General features: G+C 56.1%; 1 protein-coding gene across 6 annotated transcripts in view; it reads left to right on the forward strand.

The window, feature by feature from the left end:
• GDPD5 (glycerophosphodiester phosphodiesterase domain containing 5) overlaps positions 1 to 17,233 on the forward strand; it is a 93,670-nt gene extending 76,437 nt beyond the window's left edge. For 2 of the 6 annotated variants that reach the window (XM_007101445.4, XM_055078789.1), the window contains 8 exons: positions 2,416 to 2,498; positions 3,618 to 3,768; positions 4,322 to 4,540; positions 5,185 to 5,342; positions 5,583 to 5,730; positions 7,031 to 7,113; positions 9,928 to 10,040; positions 12,825 to 13,378. In XM_007101445.4, the coding sequence (XP_007101507.1) occupies positions 2,416 to 2,498; positions 3,618 to 3,768; positions 4,322 to 4,540; positions 5,185 to 5,342; positions 5,583 to 5,730; positions 7,031 to 7,113; positions 9,928 to 10,040; positions 12,825 to 12,973 (1,104 nt within the window). In that variant the 3' untranslated portion in view covers positions 12,974 to 13,378. Of the gene's footprint in view, positions 1 to 2,415; positions 2,499 to 3,617; positions 3,769 to 4,321; positions 4,541 to 5,184; positions 5,343 to 5,582; positions 5,731 to 6,421; positions 7,114 to 7,703; positions 7,719 to 9,927; positions 10,041 to 12,824; positions 13,379 to 16,936 lie in introns of those variants that run through there. The other 4 variants (XM_028477335.1, XM_028477336.2, XR_008615408.1 and 1 more) reach the window with 4 other exon arrangements.
• Positions 17,234 to 17,262: the final 29 nt, after the last annotated feature.

A 17,262-nucleotide genomic window follows, 5' to 3' on the forward strand; every position in this document is an offset into this window, starting at 1 on the left:
CCCATGTGGATTGTTGTTTTAGCAGAAAGATTTCAAACATTCACAGAAGGGGAATGAATAGTATAACGAATCCAATACCACCTTCACCATTTATCAACATTTTGCCATTCTTGTTTCCTCTATCGCCCTGCTTTGTCTTTCCCCCTGCTTTAATATGTTAAAGCAAATCCCAGGTATTGTATCATTTTAAACATGCTTACTTCAGGATGTGTCTCTAATGCATAAAGACTTTAAAAACAGAACCACGCCACACTGCCACTATTACACCTAACCAAATTAATAATCATTCCTTAATACTATCTAATACTGAATCAGTGTTCAGCTTTACTTTGTCTCAAAAATATCTTTTTATAGTTGTGAAAAATCAGAATCCAAACAGGGTCCACGTGGTACAGCTGGCTGGGATGTCTTCTAAGTATCTTTTAGCCTATAATAATCTCCCTCCCTTTTTTCCCCCATATGCTGTTTATTTGTTGAAGAAACTGAGTCATTTGTCCTGTAGAATTTCTCCCATTGTGCATCTGGCTGATTGCATCCTGGTGGTGGTCCTTGAGGGGCCGGTGTGGGTGTCTGACACAAGTCCTCCCTGTGTCACTGTGAATGCATGAGTACCAGTGTCTACACCTGTATATGTCTGCCTGTGGGAGGTTTTGACTCTGGGTCCACACATCTGTGTGTGGTAAGCCCAAGTGCTCATCCCTGTCTTGGAGACGGTATCTGTGTGCCCTGGGCGGGGGTGTCCTTCCTATGTGGGTGGCCTGTGCGTGTGTGCATACTTTAATATTTGGTCAGACTGACTCCAAAGTTGGGCCTCTTAACCACAGTGGTCCACCACCATGAGTCTGTGACAACCACACCCCCACATGCACACTTCTGACAATAACAGCCCCATCTGCCTTTAGGCCTGAGGCAGTAGCAACCCTCTTTCTCAAGGAGGCCAGCACCTAACGCAGGGAGATCCGAGTTTAAAAAGCCTCCAGAAAAGAGATTTTGCCCCTACCAGACACTTCCCCCAAGGGTCTTCATAGCCCCTGCTACGCTCTTTGTGTCTACCCACAGTCTACCTTCTGCCACGTGGGAGGGGGTGTTGGTACCTCTCTGGTGGTCACTTGTGGGACGCCTGGCCACAGGGCATTTAGAGGTGATTGAACAGGAACCCCACCAAGTCCACACCTGGATGCCTCTGTGGGGTCTCACCGAGCCCACTTGACCGGGAGACAAGGCAGCATATCCCCCAAGGCTGCTCTGCAGAAAGGGGAAGAAAGGGGAAGAAAGGAACTCACGTTTCAGAGACTGCTGACGTCTGTTACCTCATCTATGAGCTTGGTAATATTAGTCCATTTTATAGCTAAAGAAACCGAAGTCCAGAAGGTGAGGTGTGATGGCCCAGGTTGGTGACTGGGAAGGGGAATTGCTCCTTCTCAGCTTCAAAGCCCTCGCCATGCCAGGCCGCTTCCCAGAGGAGGGGAGTGTGTTACATGGTGGGGAACAGCATGGCCGGAGAAAGAGAAGATGGGAATGAGCATGTCTTGGTGACAATGGGATGAGCCATGGGAGCCCTTTCCACCCATCCCTCGCTGCCAGGTGTCTTCCCTGTCTTGCATCCCGCGCTGCACATGGTCCTAGCCCAATCCTTGGTATGGTGCTGACCCCTAGTGGCAGCAAAGGGCATGACAGGATCATCAGACCAAACAACTAGGGAGACTCGGAACCCCAACTCCCCCAGCTGGAAGGACACTCAGAGAACAGTGTACATATACCGCCAAAGACCAAATGGGGAAACTGAGGCCCACAGGATAAAGAGATGCACCAAAGGTCACAAACCTAGTTAACGGCAGAGTCAGGACTAGAACTAGGATTTTCTGATGTGTACGCTATAGGGTAACAGTTGTCATTTATTAAGCACTTACTGTATATCAGGCAACGTGCTAGGGGCTTTTAATCCTTATAACAGTCTAGGAGATGGTCTTGTCATGTCTGTATAGATGAAGAAACCAGTCACCCCACTGAAACTCTGCCATGCTGTCTACCCTGTCCTCTCCCTTGGGGATCTCCACCTGGACTCAAGGTATAACCAGGAAGAAACTTGGCATTCAGCCCAGCCCAAGACTGCATAGAGGCAGAAGACTGTGAAAAAGCCCTCCACCCCCGACATTTACATACATCAACACTAACCATCCTTGCTTCTCTCTCTCCCCCACCAAAAAAATCTACGAGGTAGGCATGATTTAACAGATGAGGAAACTGAGCTTCAGAGAAGCTGCGTGGATGCCCAGGGCTCCAGAGCTACTGCTTAGAGGAGTGGAATTAGAACCAGGTCTACCCCAGCCTCCCAACGTGGAAGATTTTCTGTGGGTTGGGGAGCGGTGCTTGAGCTAAAGCTTGGCTCTCCCTCACCACCACCTTCCTCCCCAGCTGGCCCCAGAGCACACGCTGATGTCCTTCAGGAAGGCCCTAGAGCAGAAGCTGTACGGACTCCAGGCTGACGTCACCATCAGGTAAGCGTGGGGCTTGGGCGGACAGCACCTCTGCTCCTCCTCGATGCAACCACACCCGGGTTTCTGCTGGAGACACGTCTGGTCCCAGAGTCTTAGAGATGGGAGAGAGGAGGCTTGGATTATCCACTGCGGGGCAGGCACCATGTTTATGCAAATAGATTCTGTGCCACACTCCAGGATATAAAATAGAGAAAAAAACAGACACTTGATTCCAGCAGGGTGGAGGTAGGGACCTGGAGTCCTGCCACAGATCCACTTAATGGAAAGACTAGATCTATATGGCTCAGCAAGATGGAGCGCAAACACTCTGATGAGTGAAATCAGCAAGGTGCAGAGTGATACGTTCACGGTGATGTCAATTATATTTTTAAAGACCACATAAAAGTGATCTATACAATTTCTACAAGTAGATATATAAGTATGTGTTTGTATAAAGGGCAAGAAGTGTCCATACTGATCTGATAACATCATGTCTGAGAAGGGGAGGGGGGCAGGGTACTGAACAGGGGTACCGCAGTATGAGAATACCGTTCCCATTGTAGACATTATAGAATTGTGTATTTATCAAAACTTTCTAGCAGATGGTAGAAAAATGCCTTGAGGAGGGGGAGCACAGGTGCCTTTTACTGTTTCACGCTAAGGCACCTTATGGGGCTACTGGCAGCCCCAGCAGTGGGGTAGGCCGGGATGATAGCAGAGTGGAACTTGTCAAAGGGGCCTGCATTTGCACTCTTCTCGTTATGGCATCACATGGACTGGGTTCTAAGCCAGGTTCCACCACTTACTGGCTGGTAGGCCTTGAGTTTGATACCTCTGTCTCCAGCCTCAGTTTCCCCATTATCCAATGAGATAGCCTCTACTTCCCAGGGTTGCTGAGAGAATACGCCCAGCCCTCCCTCCTCAGCCGTGCCCATCCCCATCTGACCCTCAGAGAGAGCCGAGGGATTCGCCTACCGCCCACTGACTTCCCTATGCAGATGGGGAACCTGAGGCCCAAAGAGGGGCAGAGCGGGCCTGGGTCCCTAGGTGGGCTGGTGTAAGTGGGTGGGGAGGAGCGTGTGGGAGGAGCGGGTGAGGGACCTGGCTGGGCAGTGACTCCGCGGCCCCACCCTCCCACAGCCTGGACGGCGTGCCCTTCCTCATGCACGACGCCACCCTGCGCCGCACCACCAACGTGGAGGAGGAATTCCCGGAGCTCGCCCGCAGGCCCGCCTCCATGCTCAACTGGACGCTGCTGCAGAGGCTCAATGCTGGCCAGTGGTTCCTGAAGGTCTGGCAGCACCTGTCCCAGTCCTAGGCATGGAAAGCATGGTCAGGGACTCCATGGAGAGGGCCAGGGGCAGCCCTCAGCTCAGGTGACCTTCACACGCCGAGCTTCCTTGACTCACAGCCAGGCTGGTTGGCGGCCTCCTTGGGCTCCTGCCACTGCAGCCCAGATATCATGGCTGTCACTACTTGTTCTGGTTCTGCCTCCCCTACTAGAAAAAGTTGATTTTGATTATAACAGTTAGTAGCTAAAATTGTTAACGCTGTAAAACCCTAGAGGAAGTTGGTTCTCTGGTCTGAAATGCTACTGAGAGAAAAACGGACTGGGGTCTGGGGTATGTTCCAAGCAAATCATTCTTTTGGCAAGCAGACTGGGATAGAGAGGTTATGGTTGGGTTCTCCTAGAGGTCCCACAGGGCCCCAGCCTTCAATGTGCCTGACTAGCACACACCAGCCGACACTGGCAGCTCAGCTGTCTCCAAGTTCCATAGCCAGGAAGGCATGTGGAGGCCCCATAGGACTGGTGAGACAACCATGTGTGTCCCTGTCTCTGCCAGACGGACCCCTTCTGGACGGCCAGCTCCCTGTCACCGTCCGACCACAGGGAGGCCCAAAACCAGTCCATCTGCAGCCTAACGGAACTCCTGGAGCTGGCCAAGGGCAATGCCACGCTGCTGCTCAACCTGCGAGACCCGCCGCGGGAGCACCCCTACCGCGGCAGCTTCCTCAACGTCACGCTGGAGGCCCTGCTGCGCTCGGGCTTCCCCCAGCACCAGGTGAGGCCCTGCAGCCCAGTCCCACCCAGCTCTGTCCCCGGGGAGCTGAGCTCCGCCCAGCCCTGCCCCACCCTCAGGGAGACCAGGCCTGCCTGGAGTCCCGCTCAAGCAGTAAACTCACCGTGTCCCCTTCTCCAGACCTCAGGGTTCCACATTTGTAAAATGAGGGTAGCATGCCCCACGCCTCCCTGACAGGGTCATCATGGGGCCAGGAGGGAAACGAGAAAGTTGTTTAAAATGTACAAAGGAAAAAAAATAAAGTAAAATGTACAAAGGGCAGGAGCAGGGCCAGATTCTTCGGAGCATGGTACTTCCATGAAGCGTTACCTATATGATACCCGGGGATCAGAAAAATACGATACCAACTATGACAGCACACTAGATGCTGGTGGCCACATGCACAGTAGTTGACATTTGGGGCATTATCGGTCTTGCCCTGACTAGGGTCTGGAGGGGGTACTTCCTGAGGTGTTGCCAAAGCAATTCCCAGCCATGGCTGGGACCAAGTCATCCCCCGGAGGTGATTACTACCTGAAAGCTTTCACTGCGTGCCAGGTCCCGCCTCTTTTAACCCCTCCAGGTGCTCCACGAGGGATAGACACCCTAACCCCATTTTATAGAGGCTGCTCCTCTCCTGCCTGCAGGTCCTGTGGCTGCCTAACAGGCAGAGGCCCTTCGTGCAGAAGGTGGCTCCTGGCTTCCAGCAGACATCGGGCTCCAAGGAGGCAGCTGCCAGCCTGCGGAGGGGCCACATCCAGCGGCTGAACCTGCGCTACACTCAGGTGTCCCGCCAGGAGCTCAGGTGCCCACCCCATCCTGCCCAGGCTCACCCAGAGGACTGGACACAGAGGCTCAGGGTTCAAAGAGGAGAGGTTGAGAACATCAGGCAGACCTGGGTTTGTATGTGAGCTTGGCCCTCTGAGAGCGGAGTTTCCTTCCTCCAGGGACAGTTTTGAGGACGGCATGAGGTTGTGAAGGGCCATGCTTTACAGGCTTCCCACACTGGCCAAAGGGCCGACCAGCCTCTGTCCCTGCCCCACAGGGACTATGCATCCTGGAACCTGAGCGTGAACCTCTACACAGTCAATGCCCCGTGGCTCTTCTCCCTGCTGTGGTGCGCGGGGGTCCCGTCTGTCACCTCTGACAACTCCCACACCTTATCCCAGGTGCCCTCCCCCCTCTGGATCATGGTGAGTTGGGGATTGTTGGGGGTCCAGAGAGCTGCCTATGGCTTCCAGGGCTGGGAGGCAGGCTCCACACCCGGGCTCTCTCTGGTGAGGTCTCAGGGGTGGGGGGAGCACCTGAGGGGACAGGCTTGAGGCATGAAGAAGATTCTCCTGACCTCTGGGGCCTGCGCCAAGGTCTGGAGAGTAGTAGGAACCTTGGCCTGAGCCACATGGGGAAAAACACCAAAGGCTCTAGACAAATAAACAACTACTTGGGTTTTTGGGGGGTTTGGAGATTATTACATTTTGTTTTAAAGGAAGGGAAGTCATTGGGAAAAGAGGGCAACGGGGCAAAAATAGGGAACATTAAAATCTTCTCAGAGGTTACAGCCAATAAAACCAGTTTTCAGTTGGTTGACCGACTGAGCACCTGAAGACAGGCCTGCGTCCCAGTCCCAGCTCTGCCAGCCAGGGGGCTTGGGGGCCCTGACCGCCCTCCTGTACTCCCACCGCCACTTCCCTGGGGTCATGAAGGCAGATGGAGGGTCTCATGGCTAAGATGAGGCTGTGTCAGTGAATCAGATCTAGGTTTTGGGTGGTTATCTCCATCCACCCACCCACCCATTGTCTTTTCAAACCTCTGAAGGCTCAGCTTGGAATGAGAGGAAATAACTGACTGTGGCAGCAGTAGCTATGAGCATACTCTGATTTTCAGGCCACAGGAACTGACCAACAGCAAAAAGTGCCTCTGGCCCACCCCTGCCCCTCCTCCACAGTTTACCTGAGATCAAGGGGGTGTGAGGCCTGGCTGCTCTGCAGGCTTTGCCCTGCTGGGCCCCTCGCTATGGTCCCCTGGAGGGGAAGCTCCCACGCTCCACAGCCTACAGTGACATGTACTCTTACATGCACGTGGATGCCACACACCTCTTCACATACCCACCTGTGCACCTGCTTGTCACGTCACACCCTCTCGTTCATCTATCTGTCTTTCATATTTTGGTTCTTGCATTAAGCCCCTTTAAGCACATAAATCCTCTAGGTTTAAAACACACCACCTCTACAGTGAACACTGCACAGATCTCTTTTATCCTACACACATACACACACACACACACACACGCACACGCACACGCACACAGCCCCCACCCCCAAACCCCAGGCCCACTCCTACAAAATATCATCTCCAGCCCCCAAGCCCCCTCCAGGTCCTCCTCTGCCCCTCCCTGATGGTGACGTGTGATCCTCCTGCCCATGGGCCCTTGGTCTGGAGCCCTGGTCTGGACCAGCCGTGACTGGAAGCTGGTCGTGGGCCATCTGTCCACAGCCCCCGGACGAGTACTGTCTCATGTGGGTCACCGCCGACCTGATCTCCTTCATCCTGATCGTTGGCATCTTCGTGCTCCAGAAGTGAGTAGGCCCTGACCACCTTCCATGGCCTTCCCTGCCCGAGACAGGCCAGCTCCTACCCCCAGCCAGGTGAACGTTCTCCTGAGCCCTCGGTCGGGAGATGTCCTGACCAGACCACCCTGTTCAGGGGAGAAGGAGGCCTCCCTGTGGCCCCCAGCCCGTCCCCCTCAGCCAGAGAGCCCAGTGGCTTCTGGAATGAGTACCCAGCCGGGAGCCCAGAGCCAAGCTGGGCCAGGATTTGCTGTGTAGACTCTTTGGTGAGTTTTAGCTCCAGGGGGGCTCCTCTCTAGGCTTGTCTCCCCGCCTGTCACCCAGGGCACAGGTTTCCACAGCACTCGTGCCGGGCTTAGACCTCCCCACCCACCCTTCAGGACGACAGCTGGGGGTGGTGGTCGCAGTGGGAGTGGGTTGGTCCTGGGGAGGTTTTAGGGCCAGGCGGGGCCCCAACCCAGCCGTGAAGCAGCAGGCTGCGGTTTTAGGTTTTACTCTTGACTGACGTTCTCTCTCTGTCCCATACTGCTCTGATCCGGCGCATGTCCCTCCTCTCTCTCCCCCCTCCCCACTCTCTGCTGCACTCTGGCATCTCACAGCTATCACTTGATCAGGTAATTCTGGTGTGGTCCTCCTCCTCCTGTTCCTCTTTCTCCCTCCTCCTCGCTGCCCCCTCTCCACTTCCCTCTGAAAGGCTACCTCCTGAGGAGCCCTAGGCCCAGGTCACCCTCCCAGACACCTCCCCTGCCTGAAGCCTCCCTCCTGTCCTTGCTCCCGTCCTGTCCCCTGCAGTCCTCCCTTCTCTCTCGCCACCTTGCCACGTGTGTCCCTCTGCTGTCTCTCCCTCCCGCAGACAGGGAACCAGCATTTCCTTGCAGGTTGCTGACCTGGCCTCTCTCAGCACCAGAGCATCTCCCTCTGGGGAGGGGCTCTGCCTGGGCCACCCCTAACAGCCTGGCACTTTGGGCAAGGCCTTCCCCAGTGCCCGGCGCACAGCCTACCAAGTTCTGTTTCTCCCTGCCCTGTGGCCCTCCCACTCCCAGTTTGCCTTTCCCATCGCTCACTCTGTTTATCTTTCTCTCCACCTCTCTTCTCTCTTTCTTTCACTTTCTGTCTCTGACTCCCACCCCACTGCTCTCCCCCCATGAGCACAGCCTCCCCCACTTTCCTCTGGGAAATACCCCCAGTGGTTGAGCTTCCTGACCTAGATGTACCTTGCTGCAGAGACACGGGCCTGACACTTTCCTCCTGGTTTTAACGTTAATTTCCAAGATAAGACCTTGGTCTTGGGGATGCAAGTTCCCTTTGGTCAGGTGCCTTGGGCCCTCCTAGGTCAGTCACCTTCACTGACCAGCTGCTAGGAGGAGGAACTCTGTGCTCACTGACTGTGAGACTGAGCCCAGCAAAGGGCCATTTGCCTGGTCCCTCCATCCTCTCAGTCGGCAGATGTCCACATGTGCTGGCTGGTGCTGTGCTGGGCCTTCTTCCCCAGGGTGCTCCACAGACACACTGGGCCACTCAAGATACAGCCAGGGCGGCATCATCGTCTTCCTGGGGGGTCAGGCAAGGCCTGATGGAGGAGAGGACCCTGGGGGAGAAGTTCATTTCCCTGTGGTCCTCATTTTTCCATTCATTCACTCAACAATACTTATAGCACCCACCACACAGCAGGCATTGGGGTTGGTGCCAGGCACGCAGCGATAAATAAGAGACCCTATTGCTGTTCTCAAGGATGCATAGGGCGGCCAGCCCAGCCAGAGGTTGCCTTCCCCTCTGCCTCCTGCTTTCCCCTTGTCTGCTCTGTTCATCCACCTGTCTGCCTGTCCATCTGTCTGTCCATTTCTGCTGTGCTGATCCCATCTGGAAACAACTGATTTCCCGTGGAGTCTGGGCTCCCTCCACCCACTCCAGCAGGGCGTCGGGCCCTGGGGGGTTGGGTTTTTGTTTCCAAGCTGATCCCCACTTCCCTGAGTGGGGTTGGGGGTCCAGTGAGTCCTTCTGTCTAGGTTGCAGGAAGAATCTAAGTTCAGAGGCCAGGGATTTGGGGCTAGTTCAGAGGAACTGTAAAAGCAAAAACTGTGCCCTGGGCCGGACGAAGGAACCCAAGTCCTCCCGGCTCTGCCTGGTCCCTGCACGCCCAGTGCAGCCCCACCTCCCAGCCCATTCAGTTTTGCTCCCACCTTGCCCCAGCCATTAAAGGGGTAACGCTCCAGCCTGTCCCTCTCCACTAGGGAATATGCACCCCACTCTTCCAGGGCTGTTGGAACAGAGCAGCAGCAGCCCCCACCCCAAGTCACTCCAGCACCCTTGCCTTGTGACCCCATGAAGACAAGCTCCCCGCTGTCTCCCCTCCCCTCCCTGCTTTCCTTCACTTCCTCTCTGGGGTTCCTAACTGGCTTCACTCAGCCTGGTCCTGATGGTGGAGCTGTAGGCGACGTCAGCTGGGACTCCCCGAGATTGGTTTGTACCCCAGGGTGGGTCATCAGTCATGCCTGCTAAGCCCCCACCCCCAAATTTGTCCAGATGTATAACTGGGGGCACCTGACACATAACTAACCAACCCCTAACCATCCTCCTGGGCAAGGGGAGCGGATCTAGGGGTCTGGAGGTAAGAGGGCTGGAGAGCCCTGGCTGACAGTCAGCAGACTCTGATTCAGGCCCCAGCTCTGCCCTACTCTGGGCCTCAGTTTCCCCATCTGTACAGTCAGACAAGAGTCCTGCTGGTCTCTCAGGCCAAATCCAGAGAGTCTGTGGAAGTGGGCAGGATCCCTTCTCCAAGGAAAGGTGGGGAAGGACCTGATGCCCATGGGGCCATCTCCGCAGGTGGCGCCTGGGTGGCATACGGAGCTACAACCCCGAGCAGATCATGCTGAGTGCCGCGGTGCACCGGACCAGCCGGGACGTCAGCATCATGAAGGAGAAGCTCATCTTTTCAGGTGTGCAGCTCCGCAGACAGGTTGAGTCAGGCTCTGGGCTCTGTCCTCTGCACCCCACACATGCAGACGGGTGTGTGTGCACACATTTCACAGACAGCACATACAGGCAGGGACATGGCACAGACATAAATATACCCACCTAGCTTCACGCTCACACTGGTACAGGGGCACACGTACACATACACACACAGAAATGCACACCCACCCCTCCATATGCAGCCATCAACTCCAGGTCCTGTGGCTCAGTGTCAGCCCCATGGGTAGTGGGCAAGGGTGACATGCAGGGGTGGGGGGAGGGCTGGAGGCCCATCCTGCCAAGCTGGTTCATACACAGACCCCACAAACATTGATTTCACCCCTGCTTGCTGCCTGTTGACATTCCCAGATTGATGGAGGAGGCAGCTGTATAAACAAATACATGAAAAATTAGGTGTCACTGAGCTCTAATAGATGGGAGTGCTGAGCCAGAGTGGGGTGCAAGGAGGAGAGAGGGGTTCAGAGTCCCCTGGGGCAGTGAGGAAGGTTTTGGGGCCCACTCTGTGAGGAGGTGATGTAGCTGAAATGGGAAGGAAGGGTAGGAGGGTGATGGGTTTGAGGTGAGGGCTGGGTGAGCCGAGGGAAGGAAGGGCATTCGAGGCAGGAACAGCATGTGTTCAGAGGTAGCGAGGGAGCACTCCTCGCCGGGCACCAAGAACTAAACATCATTCCACATGGCTTGAAGGGAGGGCCTCTGGCTGACTCACCCCAAGATGGCACTGGGGAGGCACTTCGGCCTCAAGTGTGGGGTCAGGAGCTTGGGCTTTGTTCTGAGAGAAGACGAGGGGGTCACAGACAGATTTGTCTTTGTTACAGTGGGGCTGTAACAAAGTACCACAAAGTGGGTGGCTTAAAAATAGAAATGTATTGTCTTACAGTTCTGAGAGCTAAGAGTCCATCATCGAGGTGTCAGCAGGGCTGTGAGGGATAGATCTAGTCCTGGCCTCTCCCGTTGCCTTGTAGACGCATTTCTGTGTCCAAAGTTCCCCTCTTTACAAGGACACCAGTCATTCTGGATTAGGGCCCACTCTAATGACCTCATATGCGATGACCTTTTTTCCAAAGAGGGCCACATTCTGAAGTGCTGGGGTTTAGGACTTCAACATATGAATTTGGAGGGAACACAATTCAATCTCTCTTTTTTTTCTTCTTTTGTCGGCACCACAGGGCTTGTGGGATCTTAGTTCCCTGACCGGGGATCGAACCCGTGCTCCCCTGCAGTGGAAGTGCAGAGTCCTAACCACTGAACTGCCAGGGAATTCCCCACAATTCAGTCTCTAATGAGTGTGGAGGGTGGGTTAGAAGGGGAAGCTGGAGGCAAGGAAACCAATAATTCAGATGGGAATTGTGGGCATGGAAACAGGAGAGATTTGAGAGATATTTAGAAGCCGGATGGACCTGGATTCAAATCCCAGCTTATCCCCCGAGCTGTGTGAACAAGAGCATATTATCTAACCTCCCTCACCATCAGACTCCTCCTCTGTAAAATGGGCTAGCTCCCCCTCACAGAGTACTTGTGAGGGTTAGTGCCACGCCTGGTCCAGACGGGTGCTTGGTAAATGCTGCCCGAGTGAACCAGAGCCCAGTGGGGGGTGCTTGTGGGTTTAGTGGGGCTGGCTCCAGCGACTGTGTGAACATCCACTCATTTATTCACTCCTTTATTTATCCCTTCCTTCAGCAGATGCATGCCAGGCCCTGTTTTAGGTGCTGAGGATACACAGATTCTTGCCTTTGGGGTACTTAATTCCTCCTACCCTCGCTCAAAAACCCTGCTTCTCCTGGGAGCCTTCCCTGAGCACCGAAGCGGGGTTGGAGGGCCTCCCCCAGCCTCTCACAGCTCTCTGGCGACACTGGGGAGCTCCTGGAAGGAGGAGCCCGTCCAGGGCACCTGGAGTCCCCAGGCTCCTGCACTGTGCCTGGCCCAGGGAAGGCAGGAGGGGCGGGTAGCATGAATGGCAGGCAGGAGGCCAGCGCTTTGGCCTGTCAGGTTCTGCACCTCCCCGACCCCCGCCTCTCTGTAGTGCCAAAGGCCATTCATTCACCTAGCACCTTCTCATCACTGGCCCTGAGGAGTCGCCGCAGGCCTCACCCCCTGCCCACTCCTGGTTGAGAGGTCCTCTCCAGGGACCCTCAGCCCCACCAAGGTGCTCTGAGTCCCCTTGGGGTGTGCTTAGCTCCCCTCGGCAGACCTTTTCTAAGCCTCTGCTCTGTGTCCAGGACTGTACCAGCCACTGGGGACACTGATGCCCAGACCTCATCTCTGTCCTTGAAGTACTCCAGCCGATGGGGGCCATAGATGGTGACAATACAGGTCGGGCAGGGGGGAACAGGGTGGTCATGAGGAGGCCCCATCCCAGCCTGGGGGCAAAAACAGAAATGAGAAGAATTTACCAGATTTTAACAAAAGGAAGTGTTATCGGGAGGTCATGCCCAGGAGACGGGCCAATATGTGCAAAGCCCTGAGGAGAGTAAACACATGCGTGCCAAGCTTAAGAGGGTGCAGATAGTTTTCTGTGGCTGGAAGGTGGAGTTCCAGGGAGAGGAGACTGAAGTGCGACCAGAGTGTTTGCAGAGACTGAGAAGGGCCTTGAATGCCAAGCTCGATAGCACACCTGAAACCCGAGGTTTCATTCCTCCTGGTGACTGACCAGGAGTGGCTCCAGGCCACCCCTTCCCTCCGCATCTGCCAGCCATCTGTTTACCCCTCTCCTTTCTGCACTCACATTCTGCCTCCCTCTGGCCCAACAGAGATCAGCGATGGCATGGAGGTCTCCGATGAGGTCTCTGTATGTTCAGACAACAGTTATGACACATATGCCAACAGCACCACCTCCCCTATGGGCCCCCAAGGGAGCAGCAGCCGCGCCACGACCCTCACAGACCGGAATGGGCGTTAGCTGAAGACCTGTCTGTCCAGCCTGTACCTCATGTGGAGACGGGAAGCCCACAGAGCTGGCAGAAGCATGATCTGGGAGCTGGCTCCACAGTCTCCTTGTTGGCTCCAGCTCCTGATCAGCCATGGCCTCTCTTGGAGGAGGCTCCCCTCGCCAGCCTCTCAGATGCCCCTGCAGGCCTGGGGCTCCTTTTTCTGGGAAGTTTGGGGCTCAGGGCTCAGGGCCTGGTCCACTCCCTGAGGCCCTCCCTTGCATCCTGACCTGGAAGCTTTGAAGGGTCACTGGGCCATGCCATGCCCCCTGCGGCAGTGGAGGATGTGGAGCCTGCGTGTGCCCACGTGTGTCTGTCCTCCTGTCTGTGCTGTGAGGAAACCATCTTCTCCGTGTTTCTCCTGCCTCAAGGGCCTGCGCTAGGCCTCTGCCCCAGCACCTCTACTCTTCCATCAGTCTCAAAGCACAAGGAAGCTTGGCCCAGGAGCAACGCCTGCTACAGTGGTGGAGACACTCCTCCCCTGCCAGCCTCCTGCTGCCGCTGGCCCTGCCCCAGGAGAGGGTCCGAGCCATATCCCCTAGGAGCAGCTGGAGGTGGCAAGAGCAGGCTCGGGGCTGCTGGACCCACACCGAGGAGATCCACAGACTGACATGACCTCAGGTTCCCACGGCAGGGGCCACCTGCGAAAAGTGTTCAGGCATGGTCAGGGGTGGGTATATGGCCAAGGAGGCCTTCAGCGGAGGGAGCCTGAGGGGCCTTGGCCAAGATGATTAAAGCTGCCATCTTGACACGTGTCATCTCTGAATTGTCAGTGGGAGGGTGGGGACAGAGCTTGCTGGGTTTGGGATTCGGGTCCCATGACTGAGGAAGAACCATTCTCAGAAATGAATGGGAGAGTGGCAGGGTGGTGGAGCCCCTCCCCTGCATCACATGGCACTGGGGCTTCCTTAACGGCACTGGGCTTGGGGGCAAGTGTCCCCATATTGTGGTGAGGGAGACAGTCTTGGAGAGGTAAAGTGACCATCCAGGGCCACACAGCTTAGAACTGGCAGAGCCAGAATCCCACTCAGGCTCTGCGTGCCTTCTGTAACCAGCTGGGAATGGTAGGGCAGATGGGAGGGCTCCCTGGTCTGACGTAGGACTGGGCAGTGGGACGAGCAGGTCCCTTCGTGGCCACGTGGAGGCTTTGTGAGACCCCTGGCCTACGGAGGGACAGGCCCTCAGCCAGGAGATGCCTCTCCCCCATGGCGGAGGTTCAGCTTTGAAGAGGCCCATTCCCATTCCTGGCACAGTGGGGCACTTGGGCTGAAAGCCAGAATACAGCCCCTGGGACCACAGATGCCCCTGTCTTTCAGTCCTTGGACCTCTGCCCTCTGCCCTCCACGAGAAGGGGTCTGTAAATCCCATCTTTGTCATAAAAGTCTGCATGGTCTTGGGTGTGTCCTAGCGGGAAGGAGGGGGCTGAACCCCAGTTTCATCCTACATTAAATAAACATGGTGCTTCTTGGGAGCCAAGGGATGTGTCTCTTCTCCAAACAGGGGCCTTCTGGATAGAATTCTTGGGGTCTGGAGCCTTCAGGGAGGAAAGGAAAAGAAACCCCTCCTAATGCTGGAACCCAGACTGGGCCCCCCACATTAACCTCTAGGACTGACCCTCTGGGAACTATCGGGGGACTCACCCTCCTTTCCCCCTTTCAAACATTTGCCAAGTGCTCCCTTCCTGGGGCAGAGGTCGACCCCACAGAGATCCAGTATGTGCGGGGGGTATAACTCTACCCCCATCTCTGAAAGAGCTCCCGGCTCTCCCTGGGCATGAGGAAATGTATGTGAAACCTGGACTGTCTGGGCCAGCAGTGGGGCACACTGCTCTACCCAAATGCCCCAGTAACCTCCTCTCCAGTGTCTGGCAGGCCTGCCTAGGAAAACAGAACCAATCTTTCATGCTAGCCCCTCCCTGTCCAGTCAGTGCCCCTGGGTCCACTGGCTAGCATGTCCCAGGCTCCTGGCTGGCCACACTTGGGCAACCTGAGTCATCCTAGGGTCTTTCAGAAGCAGGGAGAAAGGGCTGGGAGTTCTGAGTGGAACAGCCTGTCAGCATCTCACCCTCACCAGGACCCTACACTGTACCCCTCCACTCCCCAGTGCAGAGGCAGTCCAGCAGTCTCCCCTCACCCCAAACAATGGAAGGAGGATGGAGGCCATCCCCCAGCTAGGCCGACAGCTGAGCCCTTCACCCTCAGCTGAGCCCACAGCCTGTGGTCAACCCTGGCCCCTGTCCCTTGACCTGAGGGGTTACTGAGAAGGCCACCTTCCCAATGCCCTCATCGTGACCTCTCCCTGTCTACTGAGGACAGCCTGACTGCCCTCAACAGGGAAACCGGAGACAGGGCCTCTCCCTTACTGCCGTCTCCACAGACCCACTCCTTGCTTCCTCCCTTGGACCTTAGGGGGTGAGGCCTCTCTAGGCTGAGCCCACCCTCCACCTTCACCAGGGCCCTCCCTGAACCCTCAGCCCCTCTGTTCCAGGTATTTAGGTGCCCAAATCTCTCACATCCTTTAACATACAGCAATATGTACAGTCCCTTTTTAGGGGGAAGCAGGATACACCATTCCCTGCAACAGAGTCCCCAGAGCAGACCCTCCCCCAGGCCTCAGGACACATGCCTGGCCGTCATCACAGGGACCCCTCCCATCACGACTTCTTCCACAAACTCGGCCTGCCTAAGCCTTGCTGGGGGCGGGGACGGGGCGGTTCCTGCAGGATCCCAGCCTCACCGAGTCCACCTGGCAGATGGCTTTCACTTACAAACCCCTCTTGAGTTCACAGCACCCTCAATAAGACAGGCAGAGCAGGAACCATGACTAGACTATTGCTCCTGCCAAGGTGAAGAGTTGGGGCTAAGGGGTGCTTAGTGATCTGCCTGGAGCGGCACAGAGAATCCAGGCAGTGCCAGTACCACCTCCCAGGTGCCCTGTGCCCATCTGGGCTCTCACCAAGGCACCCTCCTCCCAAACTGCTGCCCTCTTCCGTGAAAGCAAATTTCCTCACCTGCCCCACAGACACCAGGCCCTATGGCCCTTCGTAGAGGCAGCAAGTGAACAGACACCAGCCTATGGAGCTGCCTCCCTCTGGCTCCAGGCCAGCCCAGAGCTGCCTCGTTCTCTCCCCACGCCCACCAGGCCGGCCCAGCACCACCACGCTCACTTCATTGTGCCCCCTCCACGGTGGGTACATTGTCGAGGGAAAAACACCTCAGCCAGACCATACCACAGACCCAGGACCACACACTGTCCACACACACAGTCCACATGACACAGCCCCCCGGTGTGCGCAGAAAGACCCCTGTCACACACAGAAATGTTCGTAGAGAGATGCTGACACACAATGCATATAACCAGATACACAAAGTCGCACAATGACATGTCTGCTGTCAAGCAGGAACACAGATACAGCACAGAGTCACAAAGAGGCAGGAGGGATACCTAGACCTCCAAGCTGTGCAGTTACATTCTTAGGCACACCTACAGCTAGCTACTCAATCACACCCACCCCAATGCCACAGTCACCACGTCCCCATGCACTCCCCCACACTCGCATACAGGTACCCTGGAACGCCTGCATGCATACACACACACCCTCACATCCATGTATCACTCGGGCACAACCAGCACCAGGTCACCCCCAATCCAGCCACACGGACCCCAGTTGCACACACAGTCAATCCCACGCCTACTCCCGGGTCCTCCCTTCTCCCCCTCCCAGGGCTGATCCAAGAGTAGAACAAAAGCCCTGTGTCCCCTCCTCCCCTTCCCCCTTAACTCTCCTCTCCCCCCCCCCCCCCCCCCCCCCCCCCCCCCCCCCCCCCCCCCCGTCCCCATACTGCAGGGGGAGGAGGGGAGGAGCTTTTCTGGCCATACTCCCCCTCCCCCCCACCCCACCCCCGCCAGCGTCCATCCCCTTTGTCCTCCTGCAGTTGAGCCTGAGCGGGAGTCCAGGCAGAGCGGCAGGGACATTGCGCCCAGGCTGCCAAGGGTGCAGGGCAGCAGGACAAACAGGAGTGGTCAGTGCAAGAGCAGCAGCTGCAGAGAGCCTGGGAGAGGTCATGGCCAGGTAAGTGCCAGGTACACCTGGGGACTTAGGATGCAGGACTCCCCTGGCTGTGTCATGTCTACAAGTCTGAGTGTGTGTTTGTGAGTGTAGGTATGACTGTGAAAAAGAAACAGGGTGGCATGTCAACTTCTAGGGGCTGGGGACCTCAGTCTGTGTCAGCACCCTTGGCTTGAGGTGCCTAGACTCTTA

Source organism: Physeter macrocephalus, chromosome 16 (assembly GCF_002837175.3).
Source record: "Physeter macrocephalus isolate SW-GA chromosome 16, ASM283717v5, whole genome shotgun sequence".
Lineage (NCBI taxonomy): Eukaryota > Metazoa > Chordata > Mammalia > Artiodactyla > Physeteridae > Physeter > Physeter macrocephalus.